Here is a 23,220-nt window from a genome sequence, read left to right on the forward strand (position 1 = left end):
ATCTGTTTTCTGATTTTTTAAAAAACAATTTTAATCCAGATAAAAATGTTCTTCAAACACAAGAAATTAATTATCAAAAAATATAAATAAATAAGTAAATTCACTTTGTAATATAAACAACATTTCAAATAATAAATTGTCAACAAAAAATTAGGAATAATAAATAAAATTTACTTTATAACACAAACAACTATTCAAAAAAAATATTCACACAAAATAATCACTTACTGTTTAAAATCCTAAGTTTCTTTACAGAAAATCCGCTTAAACGTTTAATCCGTTTATGCGAATGCAAAGAATTTTCGGCTGCGAGAAGGGACAATGAAAATCGTGCCTGTCCCCTTATATAATTCAGTACCTTTATGATTAAATATATTGCATTGAGAAATTAATACTAATATTTTTTTTATTGAATTAAGAATATAATAAATAAATTAATCAATTATATAAAATCAAAAACAAAAAATTTAACTTTATTAAAAGAATAAAATGCATTATTAAAGTTAAGAAAGATAATAAGCCAATGAAAAAACAGGACGCTTTTTTTTAACCAATGATATAAGCGTTACTTTCCATCTTTTATTCTTTCTCTCTCGTCAGCAAATATAATTAAATTAACCCTTTCAGTCACAGTGGGACACATATGTCACGCTTATTCAAAAATACATAACTTCCTTAAAACTGAACAGATCGACTTCGCTGAAGTCTCATTTTGAAGAGGAGATGGAGGGCAACAAATATATGTGCATGCCACACCTTTCTTAAATGAAGAAAAAGTTGGTCCCCGATGCCGAAAAAAAACTCTTATATATTTTGAATCTCTGGACACTAAATAAACAAAATTTCAAAGATTCAAAATCGTAACCGATCCTCCTGCATGACTTTTTATGTATTTATTGTTTTTTATGCATTTTAATGAAAAATTGCTTCATTACGATGTGCAGATCAGTTGAAATTACTAGTGCAATTTTTTTATACTTATTAAATGTAAAAATAATAATAATAATAATACATAACTATAATTTTTGGGAATAAAAGTTGGACGATCAATATTGTAATTATAAATTCGCACTGTCAACAAAAATAATAAGAGAGTATTTTCCCTAGAACACCGCAGATGCAAACATTAGATTATCCAAATTTTCTATCACTTCTTATTCTTATTAATATACGCAACATTAGTTACTGCTATTGGAATTTGTATTTGTATCGTGTAACAAAATAAATGATAACAAGTTGGCTAAAAGTAGTTCAAAGTTTTGTAGATGTAGTTGATTTATTTTTAATCTATTTAAAAATGACTTATTACTACAAGTTAAATCACGCCTGTTGTCATGATTGTAATATAAAAAAATTTGTGCCTTGTGTGGTAGAAAAATTGTTTGCAAAGACGGTAATTTAGAAACTTTTTTTATCACAGAAAACCAAGAAAAGCTGATCAAAACTTATGAGAATAGAAATTTTTCTTTAAATAATTTAAAATTTTGTATCGAGCATGTGTGTAAATTGTCAAACAATATTATCGGAACTTATCAACGGCAATTCTATCGTTGGAAATTTTAAATTACTTAAAGAAAAACTTTTATTCATAAAAGTTTGGAAGATCTTTTTATGACTTTCTGTGAAGAAAAAAGTTTTTAAATTACCGTCTTTGCAAACAATTTTTTTACCACATAAGGTACAAACTTTCTATTTTAATCATGACAAAACGCGTGAATAAAAATAAATCAACTATATCTACAAAACTTTGAACTAATTTTAGCCAACTTGTTATCATTTATTTTCTTACACGATACAAATACAAATTCCAATAGCAGTAACTAATGGTGCGTATATTAATAAGAATAAGAAGGGATAGAAAATTTGGATAATCTAATGTTTGCATCTGCGGTGTTCTAGGGAAAATACTCTCTTATTATTTTTGTTGACAGTGCGGATTTTAAATTACAATATTGATCGTCCAACTTTTATTCCCAAAAATTATAGTTATGTATTATTATTATTATTATTTTTACATTTAATAAGTATAAAAAAATTGCACTAGTAATTTCAACTGATCTGCACATCGTAATGAAGCAATTTTTCATTAAAATGCATAAAAAAACAATAAATACATAAAAAGTCATACAGGAGGATGGGTTACGATTTTGTATCTTTGAAATTTTGTTTATTTAGTGTCCAGAGATTCAAAATATATAAGAGTTTTTTTTCGGCATCGGGGACCAACTTTTTCTTCATTTAAGACAGGTGTGATGCCACTTTCAAAAACCCTCCTCTTTTTGAAATACACCCCTTTAAAGAAGGACAAAAAAATAAAATTCGAAAAACCTGTATAAATTTTAGACGCAATCTTTTTGCTTACCTTTTATTATTACACAATGTTAAAAAAATTGTAAAAAAGAAAATAAATTTCAAAAATTGACCCTTTACGTAAAAAAATTAACCAAAACTACCCCCATATAACCGAAAATAAAAAAATTGACAAACATTGCTTGAAACTAGTTACTCGGGGGTTTTCGGGGTCGCTGATGAAGAATCCGGTGTCCGTTTTTCAAAATTCAAAATGGCGGATCCAATATGGTCGACAATTTTTGAAAAAACTTAACGTATTCATCTGAAAATAGTTACTCGGAGGTTTTTTGGGTCGCTGATTACGAATCCGGTGTCAGTTTTTCAAAATTCAAAATGGCGGACCCAATATGGCGGATGAATTTTTAAAAATTCAAGGAATTCACTTGAAATTCGTTACTCGAACTCGCTGATTACAAATTTGGTATCAAGGACCCCAAAAACCCCCGAGTAACAAGTTTCAAGCAAATTCAAATGATTTAAAATTGTTTCTTCCGTCATATTGGATCCGCCATTTTGAATTTAAAAAAATTTTTAATTCTAACAACAGATTCGTAATCAGTGACCCCTAAAACCCCCCGAGTAACCAGTTTCAATCAAATTTGATCAATTTTTAAAAATTTCGTCGACCATATTGGATCCGCCATTTGGATTTTTTGAAAACTGATTTCAGATCCATAATCAGCGACCCCAAAAACCCGCGAGTAACAAGTTTCAAGCAAATTTAGTAAGATTTTACAAATTATGTCCGCCATATTGGATCCGCCATTTTGAATTTAAAAATGTTTTAAATCTGACCTCAAAATTCATAATCAGCGACCCCGGAAACGTTTTAGACATCAGGTTTTGAAAAATTTCGGCCTCATCCTTAATTGCGTGACTCAAAGGGTTAAAATATAATTTAATATTTATATTTTTTAAATTAAAATATTAAAAACAAATGCAGAAATAAATTTTTTTTATTACATAAAAAAACAAATAACAAACAATTGAACGTTGATAAGAGAATATAATGCATATTCGAAGTTAGGAGAGATAAAGAGCCAATAAAAAACAGGACGCCCTTCCGTCATTATTATTAATTATTATTATTATTATTATTATTATTATTATTATTATTATTATTATTATTATTATTATTATTATTATTATTATTAACCAATAAGATATAAGTTGCTTTCCTATCTGTCCCTCCTTCGCTCCTTTTTTTGTCACCAAAAAGAAAGTGGGCATGCGGACGGAATTAAAGAATACGGAGATTATTATGGTAATAATATTACCATGAGGCGGAGATTTTAATATTACTGTAACATTACGTGCTAATTGGGCAAAATCTGCTATTCTAATTAACCTGAAATGTATTTTTTTCTATAAGACGTATATATTGAAAACTATATTTAAAGCTTTATTCAAAACAATTTTTTAAATTATTAAAAAATTCTACATATTCATATCAAACATATATGATAACTGTTATCTACAATATGATGGCGCCCAAAAAAATATTAAATTATATATGTTTGAATAACTTACAAACTATACAATAAAATAAAATTACAATCTCAATACTGTTTCTAGTACATAAAAGATAAAAGTGCTGATTTATAGATCTGTATTTACTTCAGTCCACCTTAGCTGCTTTTACTCTTGGGTAAAGCTGAAAATTAAAATTCATCATTTAAAATTTTTTTAAATAAAACAGTCTTTTATATTTATTTCATTTATCTACATAATAATAGTATAATTTTATAAAATATTTTAGACAAATATTCTATTTAAATTTTTTTTTAAAAAAGTCAACTAATATGTACAAGAAATATATCTTTTTACTTTATGGTAACTCGTTTTATTTGCAAATTTGAAATCATTTTTTGTTAAAAATTTTAACTTACGCCAAGTAAATTTCGTGGTACATATCCCTCTTTATGACCCAATTTACTCCACCACCATTCCCTTTCATTATCATCACCTTTTCTGATTATAACCAGAGAATCGCTATTTTTTAATGAAAGTTCATCATTATGTTGTGCCACATAATCAAATACTGCATACACTTGTCCGCTGTTAATGATACCTAACTTTTCTTGAACACCTGAGGAACAAAAATAAAGCATTATTTCCTAATTTGTCTACAACATAAGAACAAAACCTAGATAACATATTATGTAGTACTTAATTATGTTTTTGTAAATCAGAAAAATCTCTTATAATTCTTAACTAAAATATCAAAATAAATTTTAAATCGTTTCTATTCACAAAACTTTTTTTCTATAGAAAAATATGGAAATTGAATTCAAATTAAATAGGAACTAAGGCTCAATATTTAGACCCGAAAGGACTAGGTCGTTTTTTAACGTAGTTTCTCAAATTGAATTTGAAATCCTTGTTAAATTTACCTTAAGACGTCAGATTTCAAAATGGCAAATCCAATATGGATTCATTTTCTAAAATTGTTTAAATTTACTTGAAACTTGTTACTCTGAGGTTTTTGGAGTTGCCGATTAAAAATTTGAATAAATATTCTACAACAGTTCAAAGTTCTGAAAATGCCCGAGTAAAAAGTTTCCACACAAAGAAAAATGGTGCTGAGGGTCTAGTGAAAATTCCTATGGAATACTAATAATTATACTTTTCTATTATAAGTTACTATTAATTGTAAAATGTACTTCGCATGAAGTAAATATTACCATTTTTGATAGTAAAAATCACTAATAGTAATTATTACAGAAGTCACTTTTAAAAATTCCTACAGATGTAATAGTAATTGCTTTAGAATTTTTAAATTTTATAACGCCCCATATAGCACGACATTTTTTAGCAAGTATATGGATCTTTCTACGTTAAATTTGTCTATGACATTTTTAATTCTGTAAATATATTTTTTTCGTTCATTAGAGGAAAATTTTTTTTAATAGACCTAATTTCAATGACATCCAACTCTAAATGTATTGAATTTAGGAATTATGTCCAAGATTAAAAAAAATGTCAGCTTTTCATAGACTTTTGAAATATGTAAACAAAAAAAATTGTTTGAATTTGTTTATAAAAAATAAAGATTTTTATTTCTTATAAACAAATTAATTTCTTTTTAATTTGAGCATGATTTTTTTTACCTTTTTTTACTTTTATAAACATGAAAGTAATAAAAAAAATTTGTAAAAGATTTTGGAGTTTTTAGTCAAATAGGATTTTTTACTTAACTCATAGAAAAGCATATTAAAAAATGCATTTTGTTTCAAAAAAAAAAACAAAAAAATTCGAAATTTTTTTAAACAAATTATATAAACGAAAATGATTTAAATATTTTCAAATATTTAATAATTTCAAAGAATATAATATAATACATAATATAATAATTTTAACATAAGATAATTAAAAATTAAATTAATCAACGTTATTTTTCACCTAAAATTTGAGAAAATATTTTTGTATTGTATAAAATAAACTTACCTATTTAGAAAAATGTACTAATTTTTAATTCTAACAAATAAAACTGAAAAAACAAGTAATAATTAAAAATAAATATAATCAATGAGAAATACGTATAAATTAAAGCTTGAAAAACGTCGTAATGACTGGTCAGTCAAGGTACCCCAGGTAGCACGTAAGCTTGCAGCAAGCTTGCCTTGCAAGTTTTCTCGGCAACCTTATGGCAAGCTTGGCGCAAACTTACGTAATATAACAAAAAAATTTTGTGGGGGAGGAAATTTATTTTTGTACATACATTGAGCACCAGTTCCTGGGAGGTCAAAAAAATTTACTGTGCAGCCGTAAGTGCTTATGATTTCAAGTGCGCATAGTCCTCATTTTCAATGCAAACTTCTCTGCTGATTGGGCAAGATTATTTGGCAACCATGCACCAACCTTGCGACAAGCTTACCATGCAAGCTTACTGAGCAAGCTTGCGATAATCTTACTGTGCAATCTTGCAACAACCTTACACTGCAATCTTTCGGTAAGCTTACCATGCAATCTTGTGATAATCTTACTGTACAATCTTGCAGTAACCTTACATTGCAATCTTTCGGCAAGGTTACCATATAAGCTTGGGTTAGGTGGGACATTTGAATCTTGCTGCAAACTTGCCATGCAAGGTTGGCAACATTGCGCGGCAAGCTTGCCGCAAGGTTGCTGCAAGCTTACGTGATATCTGGGAAGTAATATGACAACGTCGGAAGCATGGAATAATGCTTAGAAGTTTCTAATTTTTGACCTTCAGTCTGTTGTTAGCAAATCCCGTGAAAAAGAAAAGAAAATGGAGAAGTGAATATGTATTATTCAACTTTATTAGTGTAAATAATTTAATAAGTGACTTCTGTTATAAACATCAGGGTAAGATATATAATATAATAAAATATAATATAGTATAATGTAATTAAATATTTTAAAATATATGGGCGATTCCTAGTGAAAGTTACCTATGACACTTTAACTTTGGTCAATATATATATTTTTAACGTTCTTTATAAAAAATAAGGTTTACGTTTTTTTTATTATTGTTTAAATTTTTTAGGTTTTAATAATAAATAATAGCCATATAATTTTAAAAAGTATTGATTTTAGAAATTATAGCAAAGTTACAAAAAATATTTAATTACGTTATACTATATTATATTTTATTATATTACATATCTTACCCTAATGTTTATAACAGAAGTCACTTATTAAAATATTTACACTAATAAAGTTGAATAATATTCACTTCTCCATTTTCTTTTCTTTTTCACAAGATTTGATAACAACAGACAAAAGGTCAAAAATTGGAAACTTCTACACATTATTCCATGATTCTGACGTTGTCATATTACTTGTACGTTGACTGACCAGTCATTACGACGTTTTTCGCACTTTGATTTTTACGTATTTCTCTTTGATTTTATTTATTTTTAATTATTACTTGTTTTTCAGTTTTATTTGTTAGAGTTAAAAATTAGTACATTTTTTCTAAATAGGTAAGTTCATTTTATACAATACAAAAACATTTACTCAAATTTTAGGTGAAAAATAACGTTAATTAATTTCTTTTTTAATTATATTATGTTAAAATTATTATATTATGTAGGGGAGACTGGGGCAAACCGCCTATGTTAACAGTTGTAAGGTTCTAGTAACTAAAGAAACTAATGAAAAACCTTTTATAACAGCTTGTTGGAAAGGCCATCTAATTTTTATTTTATTTCTACAAAGTGAGCGAATTTTAATAATTTGGTTTTTCCTCAGGCATAAATCTCAAAGTATTAAATTTTGTAATTTTTAGCAAGAGAAGAACAGTTACAGTTTTCCTTCGACTTTTAAAAAATACCAAGTCACAAAAAAAATCGTTTATCACTTTTTATTTAAAACTCGAGCTACTGCAAGTTACACTCACAAAAAATTTCTTCATGTTTAATTACTTACCTACTATTATTTTTATAATAATAGGTAAAAATTTCTTTTTTCGAAAAAAATGTCAAATAGTGTAAGCTATAAGAGGGGGTGTACTTCCGTACACAAAAAATTATTTTAATACGATTCCAAATCGTGTACAGAATTACAAAATTAATTAATTATGTACTCTCTAAATTCGAATCAGCGAAACGTCGCTAATTTGCATATTATATATTATAACTATGCAGCTGATTATAATAATAATTACAGGTAGGACTTCTTAGTCTTTTATTGACTTTTTTCTACTTGTTTTAATAAAATGTGACTTTTTAGACATATTTAAAAATATTCTTTAACAAAATGCTACTTTTTCAGTATAAAATGATAAATCTTCCAAAATTAAATTATTTAAAAAAATATTAATTAAAATACTTTACAAAATTAATTAAGGCGTTGTCCGCATTGGCGAGACAGCCGGTGTGGCGAGACATTAGGATATTTCAGACAGCTGAACTGACTGTGCTGGCACTTCTGGTCTGAAAGTCAAGTTTTATTGTGCTTTAACTTTTCAATATGATACATACGTTTTTGATGAACGAAATATCGCTATACTGCTAATAACAGTTTGAAGATATTTTAAAAGTTTTATTTCCCATCGGTATAAGTGATAATATATAAAAATTTCCGGAATTTTCTGAAGTTTGAGTTTTGAGTATTTAGTATTTAAGTTTCCTTCAAAATTTCCAGAGCACTATGAATGATTGTTCGATGCATAGGATTGTACATCGTCATTACCGAAAAATGCTGTTTCCGGATTGGTGAGACACTTGTTGTCGGCAGTGGTTTTTTTATATCTAATAATACTGTACATGTCCTAATGAATTTGATATAATTTTTGTACGTTTTGTCGACAATATTTTTCATAACTATAGTTTAAATTGAAAAAGATGAACAGGAAGAAAAGCTTATTTGTTTTTAATAACTGTGACATGGATTAGCGGCTCATAATCAGAAAAATATTTGCCTGTATTTTTATGATTGAATAAAACAATATTATGATTTAAAGGCATCAATCTTTGATTCCTTTGTTTTTGTTACGTTTGAACGATGAAGACTCTGATTTTAAGAGTGTCTCGCCACTAAGGAGGATTTTTTATGTCGGTAGTCGCGAGACATTATCGTAAATCGGCAATAACTTTTTGTTCCAATATCTGTTCTGTAACTGTATAAGTTCAATTTGCAGTATAGAGTACACATGTCCATGGATATATATACAGACTTGATGTTCTTGAAAATGTGAGTGCTATAATAAAAAAACAAAACGTGTCTCGCCACTACCGACTCTCCCCTACTTTCAATAATTTTAATCAAATTCTTTAAAAATTATATTGTTTAAAACATTTTTTCATTAAGAATTCTCTAAAATTCAATTACTATTTTAAATTTTGTTAAGAATTTTCAGCAATTAGAATTTACAACAATTTCAATTAAAAACGTCCAAAAATTCAATTATTTATACAAAGCTTAACTGCAAGTCTTACAAAATTCAATTATTTTTCTAACTTTTAATCCTATTTTTAAAAACATCAATTTTGTATACTATATACATGTAGAAATAAGGTAAATACTGATATATAGGTCAAAGCGTCCCGGAAGTCGCTAATAAACGATACAATAGAAGCACCTAGGAGCACCATGAGATCAAGTGACAGAAACATGGCAAATACCTCAAGATTTATTCGAAATCTTTTGAAATTTGTTATTCGATGGTTTTTGAGGTTGGTGATAAAGAATCGAAATTAAGATTTTCAAAATTCAAAATGGCCGATCCAATATGGCGGACAAATTTTAACCAAAATTATAAGATTTTCATGAAAATTGATTTCTCGGGGTTTTTGAGGTAGCTGCTAACGTTTCTAAATTCAGATTTTCTTCTCTCATGGGCATCGCATTTTTAACTGGAAAATTCTCGGGAAAAGTAATTGATGTTATTGTTAAATCGAGCTTGTGAAAAGTGGGCTGGTAGAGAACAAGAACTTGATTATGAGATTTGGTAAGAAAATCATGAACCAAACTGTAATGCGAATCATCAGGGCAGTGCAAGAATGATGGAAGTAAATGGTATAATTGAAATGTTTAAAAGGTCAAAGGAATTATTTGATGTTTATTATGAATATTATATTGGTGATGGCGATACAAAAACTTTTAAGTTGCTAAAAGATGTTGAACCGTACGGTGATGTTGTAAGTGTGAAAAAAAGGGAATGTGTTTTACATGTTAAAAAGCTTGTATACAAAAAATCAACAGAGGTAAAAAAGCAGATCACACAATTGCGAAAGTCAAAAAAGCCTTTAGAACCTGCCGAACGAGAGTCTTCTAAATCGGAAAGTAAGAAAACATCTAAAAAAAACAACTGTAGTTTCGACCAAAAGAAAATCGATCGTAACGAAAAAGAATTTGAAAAAAACTGAAGTAAAACCTAAAGTAAAAACTGTTGCATTTACGAATAAAGTTATGAAAGAATTATCTACGTATTATGAATTAGCTGTACGTCGAAATCCTAATTCTATTGATCATATGAGAAATACTATATGGGCAACCAACTATCACAAAATCTCGACCGACGATAGTCCTCAACATTAAAAATGTCCAAAAGTTGCTGAATGTTGGTGTAAATATCGTGTAGCAGAAGCAACGAAAAAATTAAAAAAATTTAAACATCCTCCAGCATTGTCAGAAGAAGTTCAACCTCTTTTAAAAAGTGTTTATCAAGATCTCACAACGGACGATTTACTGCAAAGATGCTTAGGAGCAAACACTCAAAATAACAATGAAAGCTTCAATGCATGTGTTTGGAACTTAGCACCTAAGGATATATTTGCGGGGAAAAAATCGTTGAAATTGCAACACATTGTGCTGCATGCACTTTCAATGATGGCTTCCGTCCCTTGCTACAAATCATGGAAATCATGGGGATCACTATTGGCAAGGAAGCAGTGGAATTTGTGCAGCGACAAGACAAAGCGCGAATTGAATCAGCGAATCGTCGTAGCTCTGAAACTTCCAAAGAACGCAGATCAGAAATTAGAAACTACAGGTTGCAACAACATGATACATATGAAGAGAAAGATTCCCGTACAATCGCCCGAAAACACGCGCCCGAATGGACCATCGCCCGAATACAGTTACCCCGAAAATTTTTTGCCCGAAGACTATTACGCCCGAATGCCCGAAAAAAAATTTAATGGAATTCTAATGGAATTCTAATGGAAATTTATTATTCAATTAGTGGTGAATAGAAATTACAAGTCTGAGCCAAAAAATTAGGATAATTGAATGTTGTGTGCAAAGTTTTCTAAATATTTTAGTCTTTCATTAATTTCCTTGTCTGTTTCATATTTTTCCGCAATTGACGTGAAGCGTTGTTGAAGTGCAATCCATTTCACTGAACGCCCTAGACTGAGTTCGTCTAAGCAGGTCTCAGTGTCTTGCTGCTCCTTCTGGATTTGTTTCAAAGACGAATAGAGGTCCAGGTGATCTTTGTTGACAACTATTCGGAATCGATTGTGCCAACCTTCGCTTACGTTATTCGTCCGATGTTGACCCTGAAGGGTTGCTTCGTATTATTCCATACTTCAATGGGGTAGCGATCTTACGAATAAAGAACCTTCCAATAATAATTTATTTCTAACAATTCTGGGCAATTCGACGTTTAAATCCATTGAAATTAAGTACAAATAACTAGGAATTTAGAATTTAATTAATTTCGAAAAACAACATTTACAAACTGTAAATTTTGACATTGTGATAAACAAACTACTCTACATTCTTTTGTTTATTTACGTCACAATCTACCGTATTTTGTTATATTTTTTTGTATATTTATTTTTTCGGGTACATATTTTCGGGCGATTAGATTCGGGCGGAGGTATTCGGGCGAATAGATTCGGGCAATTGCATTCGGGCGGGTGTTTTCGGGCGAATGGGCGGTCCAATTGAGGTCCAATTAGGTAAAGGTTTGTGGAGAATTAGTGGCCGCGAATGGCATGAATTCGCGGAGAATAGAAATGAGCGTCTGGACGGCACAATTTACGCAAAGTGTGCGGGTATTTGTGATTCGACGTCTGATCAGCGTCAAGAAGTCCAGAGGTTAGTAGACGAATTAGTTTTATCCCAAACGGTTGAACACGGGATGACAACTCATACTGAGTATCATATCAGGGTTTTGGACTCGACGCCGATGAAACATTGGCCTCGGAGCATGTCAGCGATGATGTTACATCAGTTGATTAAAAAAATTAACGCGCTTTATTGTTCTAATACGGTAGATCATATAAAGCGTTTGGATGCGTTGCGCGTTTTAGAAGTAACATTTATTGAACCTTCATTAGTGTCGGTTTACGACTTAAAGTCCAATAATATTCGTCGCACCGTTAATGCGCTCTTATTCGACTTAAAGCGTTTCATTCCTCCTCGTCTTGGGTTGCCATAATCAATGTCAGCGTCCAGAGAGAGTGAGTCTCTGCTGGAGCACCTTCGGTTCCCAGAGAAGCAATAAGCCAGTTGGCCAGAGGAATTGGCCCAAGTACCGCGAGCCCAATTTTCGGAGGAGCGACAATGAATTTTTCTTTACAATATTAGATGAATTTCTCTGTAAAGTAATATTTTCGGAATTCAGCGTTTCGTTTTCGTTTTGGGTTTTATCGGCGATAATAGCAGGCTATTATCGGCCTAGGAAAGGGGTTTGTAACGATGTAAATCGTTACTTATATTGGTTGGTATCTATCAGCGTTTTCGCCCCTCTTGATCTATCAGCTGTTTAGTTTTTCGTGTCAACGTGCCACGAACATGTGTTCTGGCAGTTTTTCTGCGTGAGGATGTGCGCATGTTTGTGCCGCCTAAAGGCCCGATTGTCAGCGTCGTTATCTAGGTTTTCCGGGGAGCTGCCGCCAAATCGTCCAGGGAGAAGGATGGAGCGATAGGGGTGACGAGGAAAAGGGATAGCGCGCCCCTCTTAACAGATTAGGAGATCTAGGGGAAGTCGGCGTCAATAGCCAGTCGATTTTGGATCGTATTGAAAGGAAGGCCCTTTTGCGGGACTCATAATTTATAATCGCGTTATACGCTTAATTATTCAATAAATAGTTGTATGTGTGAAATAAATCTTTATTCGTTGTTAACTAAATGTGTGTTATTTGTCGTTATAATAATTTGGATTTATCAGCGTCAGTCAACGTCGTCTTAGTGTCGGCATTTCGACATTGCTGAGTTCTTTTATGGTTCATCTTGTTCTGGGATCATCAATGCACCGATGGTTCGACTTGGTTGGAATCTCCCTTTGGTATTTTTCAGAGTAATTTAAGATAAGTATTTAGCGTTCGATTAATGTGGACGGTGCAAGCGGGTTTCCCATAACGCGCGAAAGTCTACCATTATAACTCTTTTAATAGAGTGTACAAAGAATGTTTTTGCCGCATAGATTACTGCCGCCATCGGTTTCGATCCCAGATATATTTGTTAGTTTCAAACCAATTGTTTCAAGAAATTCCTTTACTCCACGATATAAATAATTTGCAGCAGCAGATTCGACTTGTATAATACCCAAGTAATCGGTGACAATGCGATTGCGTTTCCCGCTGAAATATTTGATACATAAGCACAAATATTAAAAAGTTGAGACATCGGTAGATTCGTCGACAATCAAAGAATAACTCGTGTCTCCGACATTTTCGACTAAGTCCTCGAGCATGGAAGACGATCTCACATGCAGTATGATATTAGTACACTTGGTCCTATGTATTTAAAAATTGTCCAACGTGGTTCCTTTTCTGACCCGTTTGACAATTTCACACAAATCATCGATGCTTCGAATCGCTGAATGACACGCTATGTACGTCGAAAATTTTAGACCTGTACACTTTTCTTTTTTGCTAAAAACAATTTTGATATTTTGCGTGTACTTTCGCACTTTCTCAAGATATTTACTTGATTTTGACATTTTAAAATCGTTCACGAGGACAAAATATGCATTACCAAAATGTCTTTGCCATTACGTGCGATCACTCAGTTTCAGTTGTTGTACAGTTAGAAACGTTATAAAGCAGACGAAAACGACAGACTGCGTCCACACTCTTTACGCCCAGATAAATACATGCGAAGTAAAATAAGATGTTATGATTGGTTTTGCTATACTTAAACCTTCCAGTTCTTTGGACATTTCAGCTAATCAATTTAGGGTTATGAAAATCACTAGGGCGTAAATAAACAAAAAAGTATAAATGCAATGAAAATTTTAAATAGTAGTATTTATTATCTATGTCATCGTCAAAAATCGCAAATCCAATTTGAAAATCGCCATAGTTGGAGTCAATCGCCAAATATAAGAAAGTGGTCGCCAAAAAGAGTTTAAAATCGCCATGTCTGGCAACCCTGCTGTCATTTAGTGTATTTTCGTAACTTCGTACAATAAAGGACAATTTTACGTTTCTCTACAGAAGTACAAATAACGCTATTTTTATGATTGCGTTATGAAAAAAAAAATATTTATATCTTTAAAACCGTATCTAAGCCTTTTTTGATTAATAAATTATTTATAATTTGACGGTTAATAACAAAAAACATATGTGACCTGGACAGTTGAAAGGTGCCTTATGTCCGAAAAAAACAATTTTCACTTTTTTGTTGATTTTTATAGAAAAGATATGCTCTTTTCAATGCAATAAACCGCGCAGCAAACAGCTTCATTAGTCTTTTTACAAATGCGCTTCAAAGATGGACACAACTGTCCAGACAGCAAAGAGTAATGTCTAAATGAAAAAATATTTTTACTAAAATACGTTTGGCATCGAGATTAGATCGAAGGAATCAAATAACACAAAAATCTTGAAAATATTACATAGTTTTCGAGACATTGCTGGCGATATGAACATCAAATTTTTTGACTAACTCCCTAGATTTCGGAGTAAGACATTGTCACGTCAAAATTGGAAGTTATGCTTCAGCGTTAGTAATGAGTTGTTCCTTACATCATATTTAATAGTATTTAATTCTAATACGAACTCTATTTTTATTTCGCATTATTTATGAATAATTCGAATGTTTTATGGAATTTAAATATTGTTCTTTAATGAGATGAGACTTTTTACATCTGTATTCACTGAAAATGAAATTAATTACCTGATTTATTTTCAACTACTTTATTTTATGTAAATTATCTTACTTTTTCGCATTTCATAATTTAAATAGAGGATATTCTAAAAAATATGTTTTGTCTTCAATTTTGAACGGTGGAGCAAAGCTCCCCACGGTTTTTAAAAAGTCGTAAAATCAGTATTTTCGGAATGCAAGTAAAATTTCTATATACGTTTTGAATTTTAATTAATTGATCATGCCAAAAGTTGGGTTTGTATGTGAACTAAAAGTTCTATATAATAGAATAGTCAAAAAAATTTATATAATAGTTTTGATCGAAAAAGACAACCAGGTACACAACTCCCCATTCCCCCCTACTTCAAGATATTTAGTCTGTTTTGTGACAAGACCTACTGAAACAATTTTAAGGTCTCATGTGTTAAAAATCAACGAAAATAACTATTTACTATAATTGTATTTAAATCTTATAGAACAAAATTATAATAATTACTTACTGTATAAGTATTCAGAGCAGCCATCAAAACCTTCTTCATCTTCCTCACATTTTTCGGCAGCCGTTTCATGATCTGATAATGTAGTAGCAAATATGCAAGCTCCATGTTCGACCAAAAATTTTACCATCGCTAAATTATTGCAACTAGCCGCACAGTGTAATGGAGTCCTAAAAAATGAACAAAATCATAGATTTTATTACTCTACAAACAGTACCCATTATTCACGTTTGGCTTCAAGTAGATTTAGGTTTTGCAAAAATGGTAACAAAATTGGATAGCGGCATTTTATTCCTCTTTCTTCATAGCTATAAAAATCTTAAAGACCAAAATCGTAGTTAGTGTTAAATTTGTAATTTTTATATAATACCTACCTGACAAGAAATTGTAAATATAAGTTATTTCAATTTAAAATAAAAATGTAACTCACATATGCTTTTGTTGCTAATTTCATATAAACAATTTGACGTTTCACTACCATTCAATGTATTACTGTGTAACCTTCACGGCGATAAGAGCTTCAGTATATTTTACAAGTCACGTTTATTACAAATTCCACACACACCCTGGCGGATTCGATTTGCGTAATGTCTACTTAACTAAGCGGACTTTAGGTAGACATTAGGTAGACATGTAAAAAAACGTATAAAAAAGCTATTAATCGACTTATTATGATAAAAAAAAGTTGATAAAAGGGTAAATGAATGTTTATAGAGTAAATTCGTACAAAATTTGTAATTAATAAAGCAATAAATAATTAATAATGAATGGAAATGTGCGCGAGGTACCTGATCAGTTCAGCTGTACAATTATTTTCGTGCTATTTTCATGAAAAAAATATAAATTAACGGCAAAAACAATTGATATTTATAAAAAAGTGTAAAATTGATTTAATTTGAGTGTTTGCAATACGAATTATTAAATAATAATTAAGTTTTTATCAAATGTGAATAGTGTTGTGAAAACCTGTGAAAACTAATGAGTTACTACATTACCGATCGCATATGATAATAAAAAGTTCTCGATGAGTGTAACAAAAAAGCTGCAATCATGTCCGTAATTTTGGACGAGAAACAATTATGAAATCAATAATTATTTGTATAACTTTATTCTGCATTTTAAAATTCACTTTTTATTTTCTTTCAAAGCAAAAGCTTGGAAGAAAACAAGCTCGCACTGTATTGTAAAAACTGGTGGCGCCATCTCTGGCAATCTCGGAAATTATGTACTTGGTTAAATTGGAGCTTTTTTGTTACACTCATCGAGAACTTTTTATTATCATATGCGATCGGTAATGTAGTAACTCATTAGTTTTCACAGGTTTTCACAACACTATTCACATTTGATAAAAACTTAATTATTATTTAATAATTCGTATTGCAAACACTCAAATTAAATCAATTTTACACTTTTTTATAAATATCAGTTGTTTTTGCCGTTAATTTATATTCTTTTCATGAAAATAGCACGAAAATAATTGTACAGCTGAACTGATCAGGTACCTCGCGCACATTTCCATTCATTATTAATTATTTATTGCTTTATTAATTACAAATTTTGTACGAATTTACTCTATAAACATTCATTTACCCTTTTATCAACTTTTTTTTATCATAATAAGTCGATTAATAGCTTTTTTATACGTTTTTTTACATGTCTACCTAATGTCTACCTAAAGTCCGCTTAGTTAAGTAGACATTACGCAAATCGAATCCGCCAGGGCAAAAAAATTTACCTACAGAATAAAAATGTAATCTGATTAGTTGTCCACAATTAAGCAGATTGTGTACAACCAATCAGATTTCTGCATTTTGTTTCTGTCAAACGTCAAATTGATTGTACAATATTCGCAAGAAAATAAGATATTATAAATCCTAATATTAGCCAAATTCTAAATCATCCTTGAATACACAATAAATACAGCACGGAGAGAAGGGCGTATTTAATCTTACTACCATGCCAGTTAAATCTACTAAATAGTATCGTTTATTTTGGACTGATTAAACAGTCAGTTTAATGAACTATTTGTTTAGTATAATGTAAGGGAGAATTTACACGATTATCGACAGAAACGAAATGCAGAAATCTTATTGGTTGTACACAATCTGCTTAATTGTGGACAACTAATCAGATTTCTACATTTTTATTCTGTAGGTAAATTTTTTTTTGTGACAAAACAATAGTAGTCCCTCTGACTACGCTGTTTAGTAGAATCTGTACTACACAGAAAAAACTTAATCTCAAATTGAGTTCAAAATTTATACTCAATTTAATACGCATCAAAAATGAGACAGGCAAATGGAGCCACGTTTTATGTCATTTAAGATGAACTCATTTTGAGATACAACCGATAAGAGTCCAACTTTTTTCTATGTAAACGTGTTTTGTAAAATATACTGAAGCTCTTATCACCGTGAAGGTTACATAATAATATATCGAATGGTACTGAAACGTCAAATTGTTTATATGATATTAGCAACAAAAGCAGATGTGAGTAAAATTTTTGTTTTAAATTGAAATACCTTATATTTACAATTTCTTGTCAGGTAGACATTAAGTAAAAATTGCAAATTTAACAATAACTTGAAAAAAGAATCATCTACGATTTTGGTCTTTACGACTTTTAAAGCTTTAAAGAAAGAGGAATAAAATGCCGCTATCCGATTTTGTCACCATTTTTGCAAAACCTAAATCTACTTGAACCAAGCATGTATTCTGATGAATATATTTTTATTTTTAAAGTTCTAAAGCTACAGTTGTTATTGAACAATAACCAAATCCTGGTAGTAAAAAATAAATCACCTTAACATTGTACCGACAACCTGGGCTATTCTGGTACTCCAGGGGCTACTAGGGTACAAACTAGTTTTTAATTTGTAAATTATTCATTTAATGTTAAAATTTGACACCTAGCAGCAATTAAAGTATGACATTTTGGTAACAAAATACATGTAAAGTTATTAGTAAATTCGGTTTTAGAAATCAGAAAAAAAATTTATGAAGACGGAAAAATTTTGTTGGAAATTGCGAAGTTCTGTAAATAACTTGAAAAATAATTACTATACTAACAATTATTTTTAAAATAAAATTTACAACGACAGGATCAACAACGGCGAAACTGGAATCAAGATAAAATTCATCAAGGGAATTCCCGTGATAGTATCAGATTAGTTAATTTAAATAGCAAAAATAAAGTTACTAATTTACATATCTTATATCAGAACGTTAGAGGTTTAAATACGAAATCATGTCAGTTAGAAGCTTTCACTGATTATAATTTTTATGATTTATTTATTCTAACTGAAACTTGGCTATCAACTAATTTTGAAATTTATGATTTTTTTCAACAAGACATATTTAATGTTTATAGGCATGATAGATTGGATAGAAGAGGAGGCGGCATTCTAATTGCGATTAAAAATAATATACGAGTAATTGAAATTCCAATTATTTTCCCTGATTTTTTGACTTCGATTATTAATCACGTATGTGTTAGAATATTTCTATGTGATATTTCGTTGGACGTCATTTGCCTATATATCCCTCCTAGCATAGCGGCTCATGATTATAACTCTATTTTCGATTGCATTAACTCCCATGCTCACATCCTTTTGCAGAATATTATTTTTTTTGGAGATTTTAACGCACCAAATTTTGTGCAATATGATATAATTTCGCGACAGATTGTACCTGATCGCAGAGTCCAATCTCTTCTAATGTTCTCAGATTATTTTGATTTTCAACAGTTGAACAAAATCAAAAATCACAATGGTGTCATGCTAGATTTAGTTTTTTCCAACTTCATATCTGACTGCCTTCGACCTCTTTCCCTTCTTGTCCTTGAAGATAACCATCACCCAGCACTTTATTTTCCTATTTCTCTTTCGCAATTCGCCTCTTCGAATTTGACTAACAATCCCTCTCATCTGATTTCAACTAAACCGCGTTTCAATTTCAAAGCAGGTAATTTCCCAATGATTTATAATGAAATTATTTCGCACGACTGGACACCTTTAAATAATATTGATCTTATAGATGAAGTCTGCTCTTACATTAAACTCACTATATTAAATATATTTAAAAAACATATCCCATATTTTTCTGACAATAAAGCCCCTATATTGAAGTATCCTATTTGGTACACCAAGGATATAATCGAGGATATTAATATAAAAAATTCCATGTTCTCAAAAAATCGATCAATTAAGTCGTCAAGAATAACAGATCAGGTCCATCACCTTACAGCTAGTATCAAAAGACGCATTAGAGACTCGAAAAATATGTTTTATAGTGAGATTCAATCTAGCATATCAACAAACCCGAAAGATTTTTGGAAATTCATTAATCGTAATAAAAAATCCCCTCGTATTCCTGAAATAATGAAACTAGAAAACAATACTTATGATACACCTCAAGATATTGTTAATGCCTTCGCTACATATTTTTCGAGTGTCTACCTGCCATCCGATCTACACAACGATGATTATAACACTCCAAATCACTTCCTTTTCCATAATGATTTTTTTTTTTGACACCTGAAGACGTAAGTATGGCTATGAAATCTTTAAATGACAAAAATAGAGCGGGCGTAGATGACATCCCTAGTTTTTTCTTTAAATCTTGTTCCAATATATTAAATATCCCGCTTTGTTTTATTTTTAACAAAATACTATCTTGCGGTTATTTTCCAGCAGATTGGAAAATTACAAAAATTGTCCCCGTGTTTAAATCCGGTGATAAATGTGCCATAAAAAATTATAGACCGATTTCCATTATTTCTAACTTTGCCAAAATTTTCGAAAAATCCATAATTAAACACATTTCTTTTCCATTATTATCTTTTATCGTAGAGGAACAACACGGTTGTATGAAAAATAGATCCACAACTACTAATCTCGTGAGTATCACGCAATCTATTAATGAAGCCATATCTGAGGGTGACCAACTTGACGTTATTTACACAGATTTTTCAAAAGCTTTTGATAGCATTGACCACAAAATACTTTTTTCAAAACTCGCATGCCTCAACATTCCCCAAAATCTAATTTTTATTCTATATTCCTATTTAGTTAATAGGCAGAACACTGTACATTATAATGGTTTCTCTTCCCCTCCTTTCATACCATCCTCTGGCGTCCCTCAAGGATCAGTCTTAGGATCACTCCTTTTTAATATTTTCATTAATGATATTGCTGGACTTCTGCCTTCTAAAAAATTGTTATTTGTTGATGATTTAAAAATTTTTAATCGGATCAAATGTCTTGCCGATGCAGTCTGTTTACAATCTAGCTTGACCCTATTTGACGAGTGGTGTACCAAAAATAAACTTAAAGTTAATTCTAAGAAATGTTTTGTAGTTAGCTTTTCGAGAAAGGACTCTGTCATTAGTTATGATTATTCTTTGCAAAATGAGTCGCTGTGTAGAAGGGACAACATAATTGATTTAGGAGTTCATTTCAATTCAAAGTTAACTTTCAACCTGCACATTCAATCGGTCGAATCACAGGCTTCAAAAACTTTAGGCTGTTTAATTAGAAATTTCAAGAATTTTGACAATTTAAATACTTTTACTCTACTATATAACTCATTTGTTCTATCCAGATTTAATTATGCCCAAGTAATTTGGAACCCGTTCTTTGACAAATACATAAACTCTCTGGAAAAAATTCAAAAAAAGTTTTTAAAGTACTTAATGTTTCGTAAGACTACACGGAAAGACTTTGTGCATCACTTTGTGTTAAACTCGCCACGAGATTTTAATAAACTTTTTACCAAACTCGGAAAAAGAGGAAAGATATTGATAATTCGTAGTCTGACTATTAAAATCAGAAAAAAGTTACTGATGTACAATAATTGATTGTTGAGAATTTTAAAATTTAATAGTCAGTCGATCAAAAAATAAAATCTGAAGTTTCACTAAAAAAACATATACATAGCTTTTAATAGCGTGACTACTAAAGTTGCCATCTGAAACTCCATATATACGTATATATATCGACAATTGATAAGTAATGTAGAAATCCAATTTACCTATGAACGAGAGATCACATCTTAACCTAAAATCGTCTAAAATACAGATAGGGTAAACGCTCGCTTTAACCGACGCAACGCAAATACAATTCATATCAACGATATCAAGAGGGCAGTTTATTTTTCTTATATACTAATCTCACCATTTCATTTCCACTTACGAGAAAATTTTTATTATGTTTAAACTTATTTCAAGTGCAATAAAAAAATTTTAAAACAATAAATTATTTAATATTATTAATAAGGTTAATTTTAGGAAATGTCAGAATTAATTTTTTATGCAAACAGGATTATTAAAAGTGTTCGTTGTGTAGACATTTTTCTATCTATGCCGGAACTATTCAACTGCTGACGCTACACGGACAAGCTTCGCTTATTTGTATGCGTGCTGTTTTCATCGTGAGACTACTAAATTGTAAACACGACGCAATGAAAATGTCGTTCTTACAAATATAAAGAATATACTTTTGACATTCATTTTTTCTTAATCTTAATTTTTCTTACAGCGTTAACGAATATTTCTTAGCGTGACTACTAAATTTTGATAAAAAAGAAAACATTTTTTGTTGAAAACATTTATATAAAATGATAGTTTTCCATTTTTTCCGAGTTTGGTCGCGAGTTTACTAAAATCTCTTGGCAAGTTTGACAGAAAGTGATGCACAAAGTCTTTCCGTGTAATATATACCCTCAGCCTGGTTCAGACTATATTGATTTGTGCAGGCAATTTAATTTTTTAACTTTAGCTGAAAGACGTCAAATGAACCAAGCTATTTTTATATTTAAAATTATTAATAGCTCTGTTAATTGTGCAAACCTTTTAAATTATATTAACTTTAGAATACCGCGATTTCACTCGCGTTATTACCAACCATTTTTTATATCCATGCCTACATCTGCCATTGGCTTCCATGCTCCGATTCGTAATATGTGTAACATTGTTAACATTATATGTCTACGAAACGATATAGAAATTCATTTGTTTAACATGCCGCTCTCCTCTTTCAAACGAGCAGTATTAAAATATATTATAGATATGAGATAGATTCTCAAACGAATAGTTTGCGACAACTTCTATTTTCTTTCTTTTCTACGATTTTTTTATTTTTTTTGTCTTGTTTTTATTTTGTTTTCTTTGTTCTTCTTCAACTAAGAATTGGTTTAATTTAAATACACGATAACCAGATTCATCTATTTATGTTTCATTTTTAGTTTGATATTCTATCTAAATATACCTTTTTTCCACTTAATAGTTATTATAAATACATTTTTTAAGTTTTGAATTAGTTTTACAATTGTTATAATAGTTGTAAGTACAATTGTAGCGCCCTTTGATGGTCTTTGACTGTGGGCTATGTTTTTTTGCAAAAAAAAAAAAAAAAAAAAAAAAAAAAAAAAACATACAAAAAATTCAGTAATTGCATGCAGGCATCGGATTACACGATTTTTTACATAATTTTTAAACAAAATACGTCTCTTTTGGTATAAAATCCAGATCTTCTTTATTTTAATATTATTTAACAAATTTTTAACTAAAAATGTTCTACAAATTAATTATTTTCAATAATTGTTTCATCTCTTTAAATGAAGTTCTTCACAAATTCATTTATCGTAAACTACTTTGCAATTTAAAATTTAATGATATTCCATAATTGTTTAAAAATTTTTAAAATCAGCAAATAAAATTATCAAAAATTTTAATTCAAAATCACTTGAAGTGCAATGATTTTTAAAAATCTGAATTTTAAATCTTTGAAAATTCAGGGTGTCTACCCAAATTTTTCAAAAAATTCTCGGTTTTCCAGGCGTAAAAAATCTTTTTCCCAGTCAG

At 30.1% G+C, this 23,220-nt stretch overlaps 1 protein-coding gene across 1 annotated transcript in view; it reads right to left on the bottom strand.

The window, feature by feature from the left end:
• Window positions 1–3,731: 3,731 nt before the first annotated feature.
• LOC127276993 (apoptosis-stimulating of p53 protein 2) overlaps window positions 3,732–23,220 on the bottom strand; it is a 169,259-nt gene continuing 149,770 nt past the window's right edge. The window contains exons 9-11 of the mRNA XM_051297768.1: window positions 15,363–15,529; window positions 4,242–4,441; window positions 3,732–4,006 (exon numbers count right to left, since the gene is read on the bottom strand). Coding sequence (XP_051153725.1) covers window positions 3,971–4,006; window positions 4,242–4,441; window positions 15,363–15,529 — 403 coding nt within the window. The 3' untranslated portion in view covers window positions 3,732–3,970. The remainder of the gene's footprint in view (window positions 4,007–4,241; window positions 4,442–15,362; window positions 15,530–23,220) is intronic.

The sequence above is a fragment of the Leptopilina boulardi genome, unplaced genomic scaffold, assembly GCF_019393585.1.
Source record: "Leptopilina boulardi isolate dan_hultmark-lab unplaced genomic scaffold, ZJU_Lbou_2.1 LbouV2_162, whole genome shotgun sequence".
In the NCBI taxonomy this organism is placed as follows: domain Eukaryota; kingdom Metazoa; phylum Arthropoda; class Insecta; order Hymenoptera; family Figitidae; genus Leptopilina; species Leptopilina boulardi.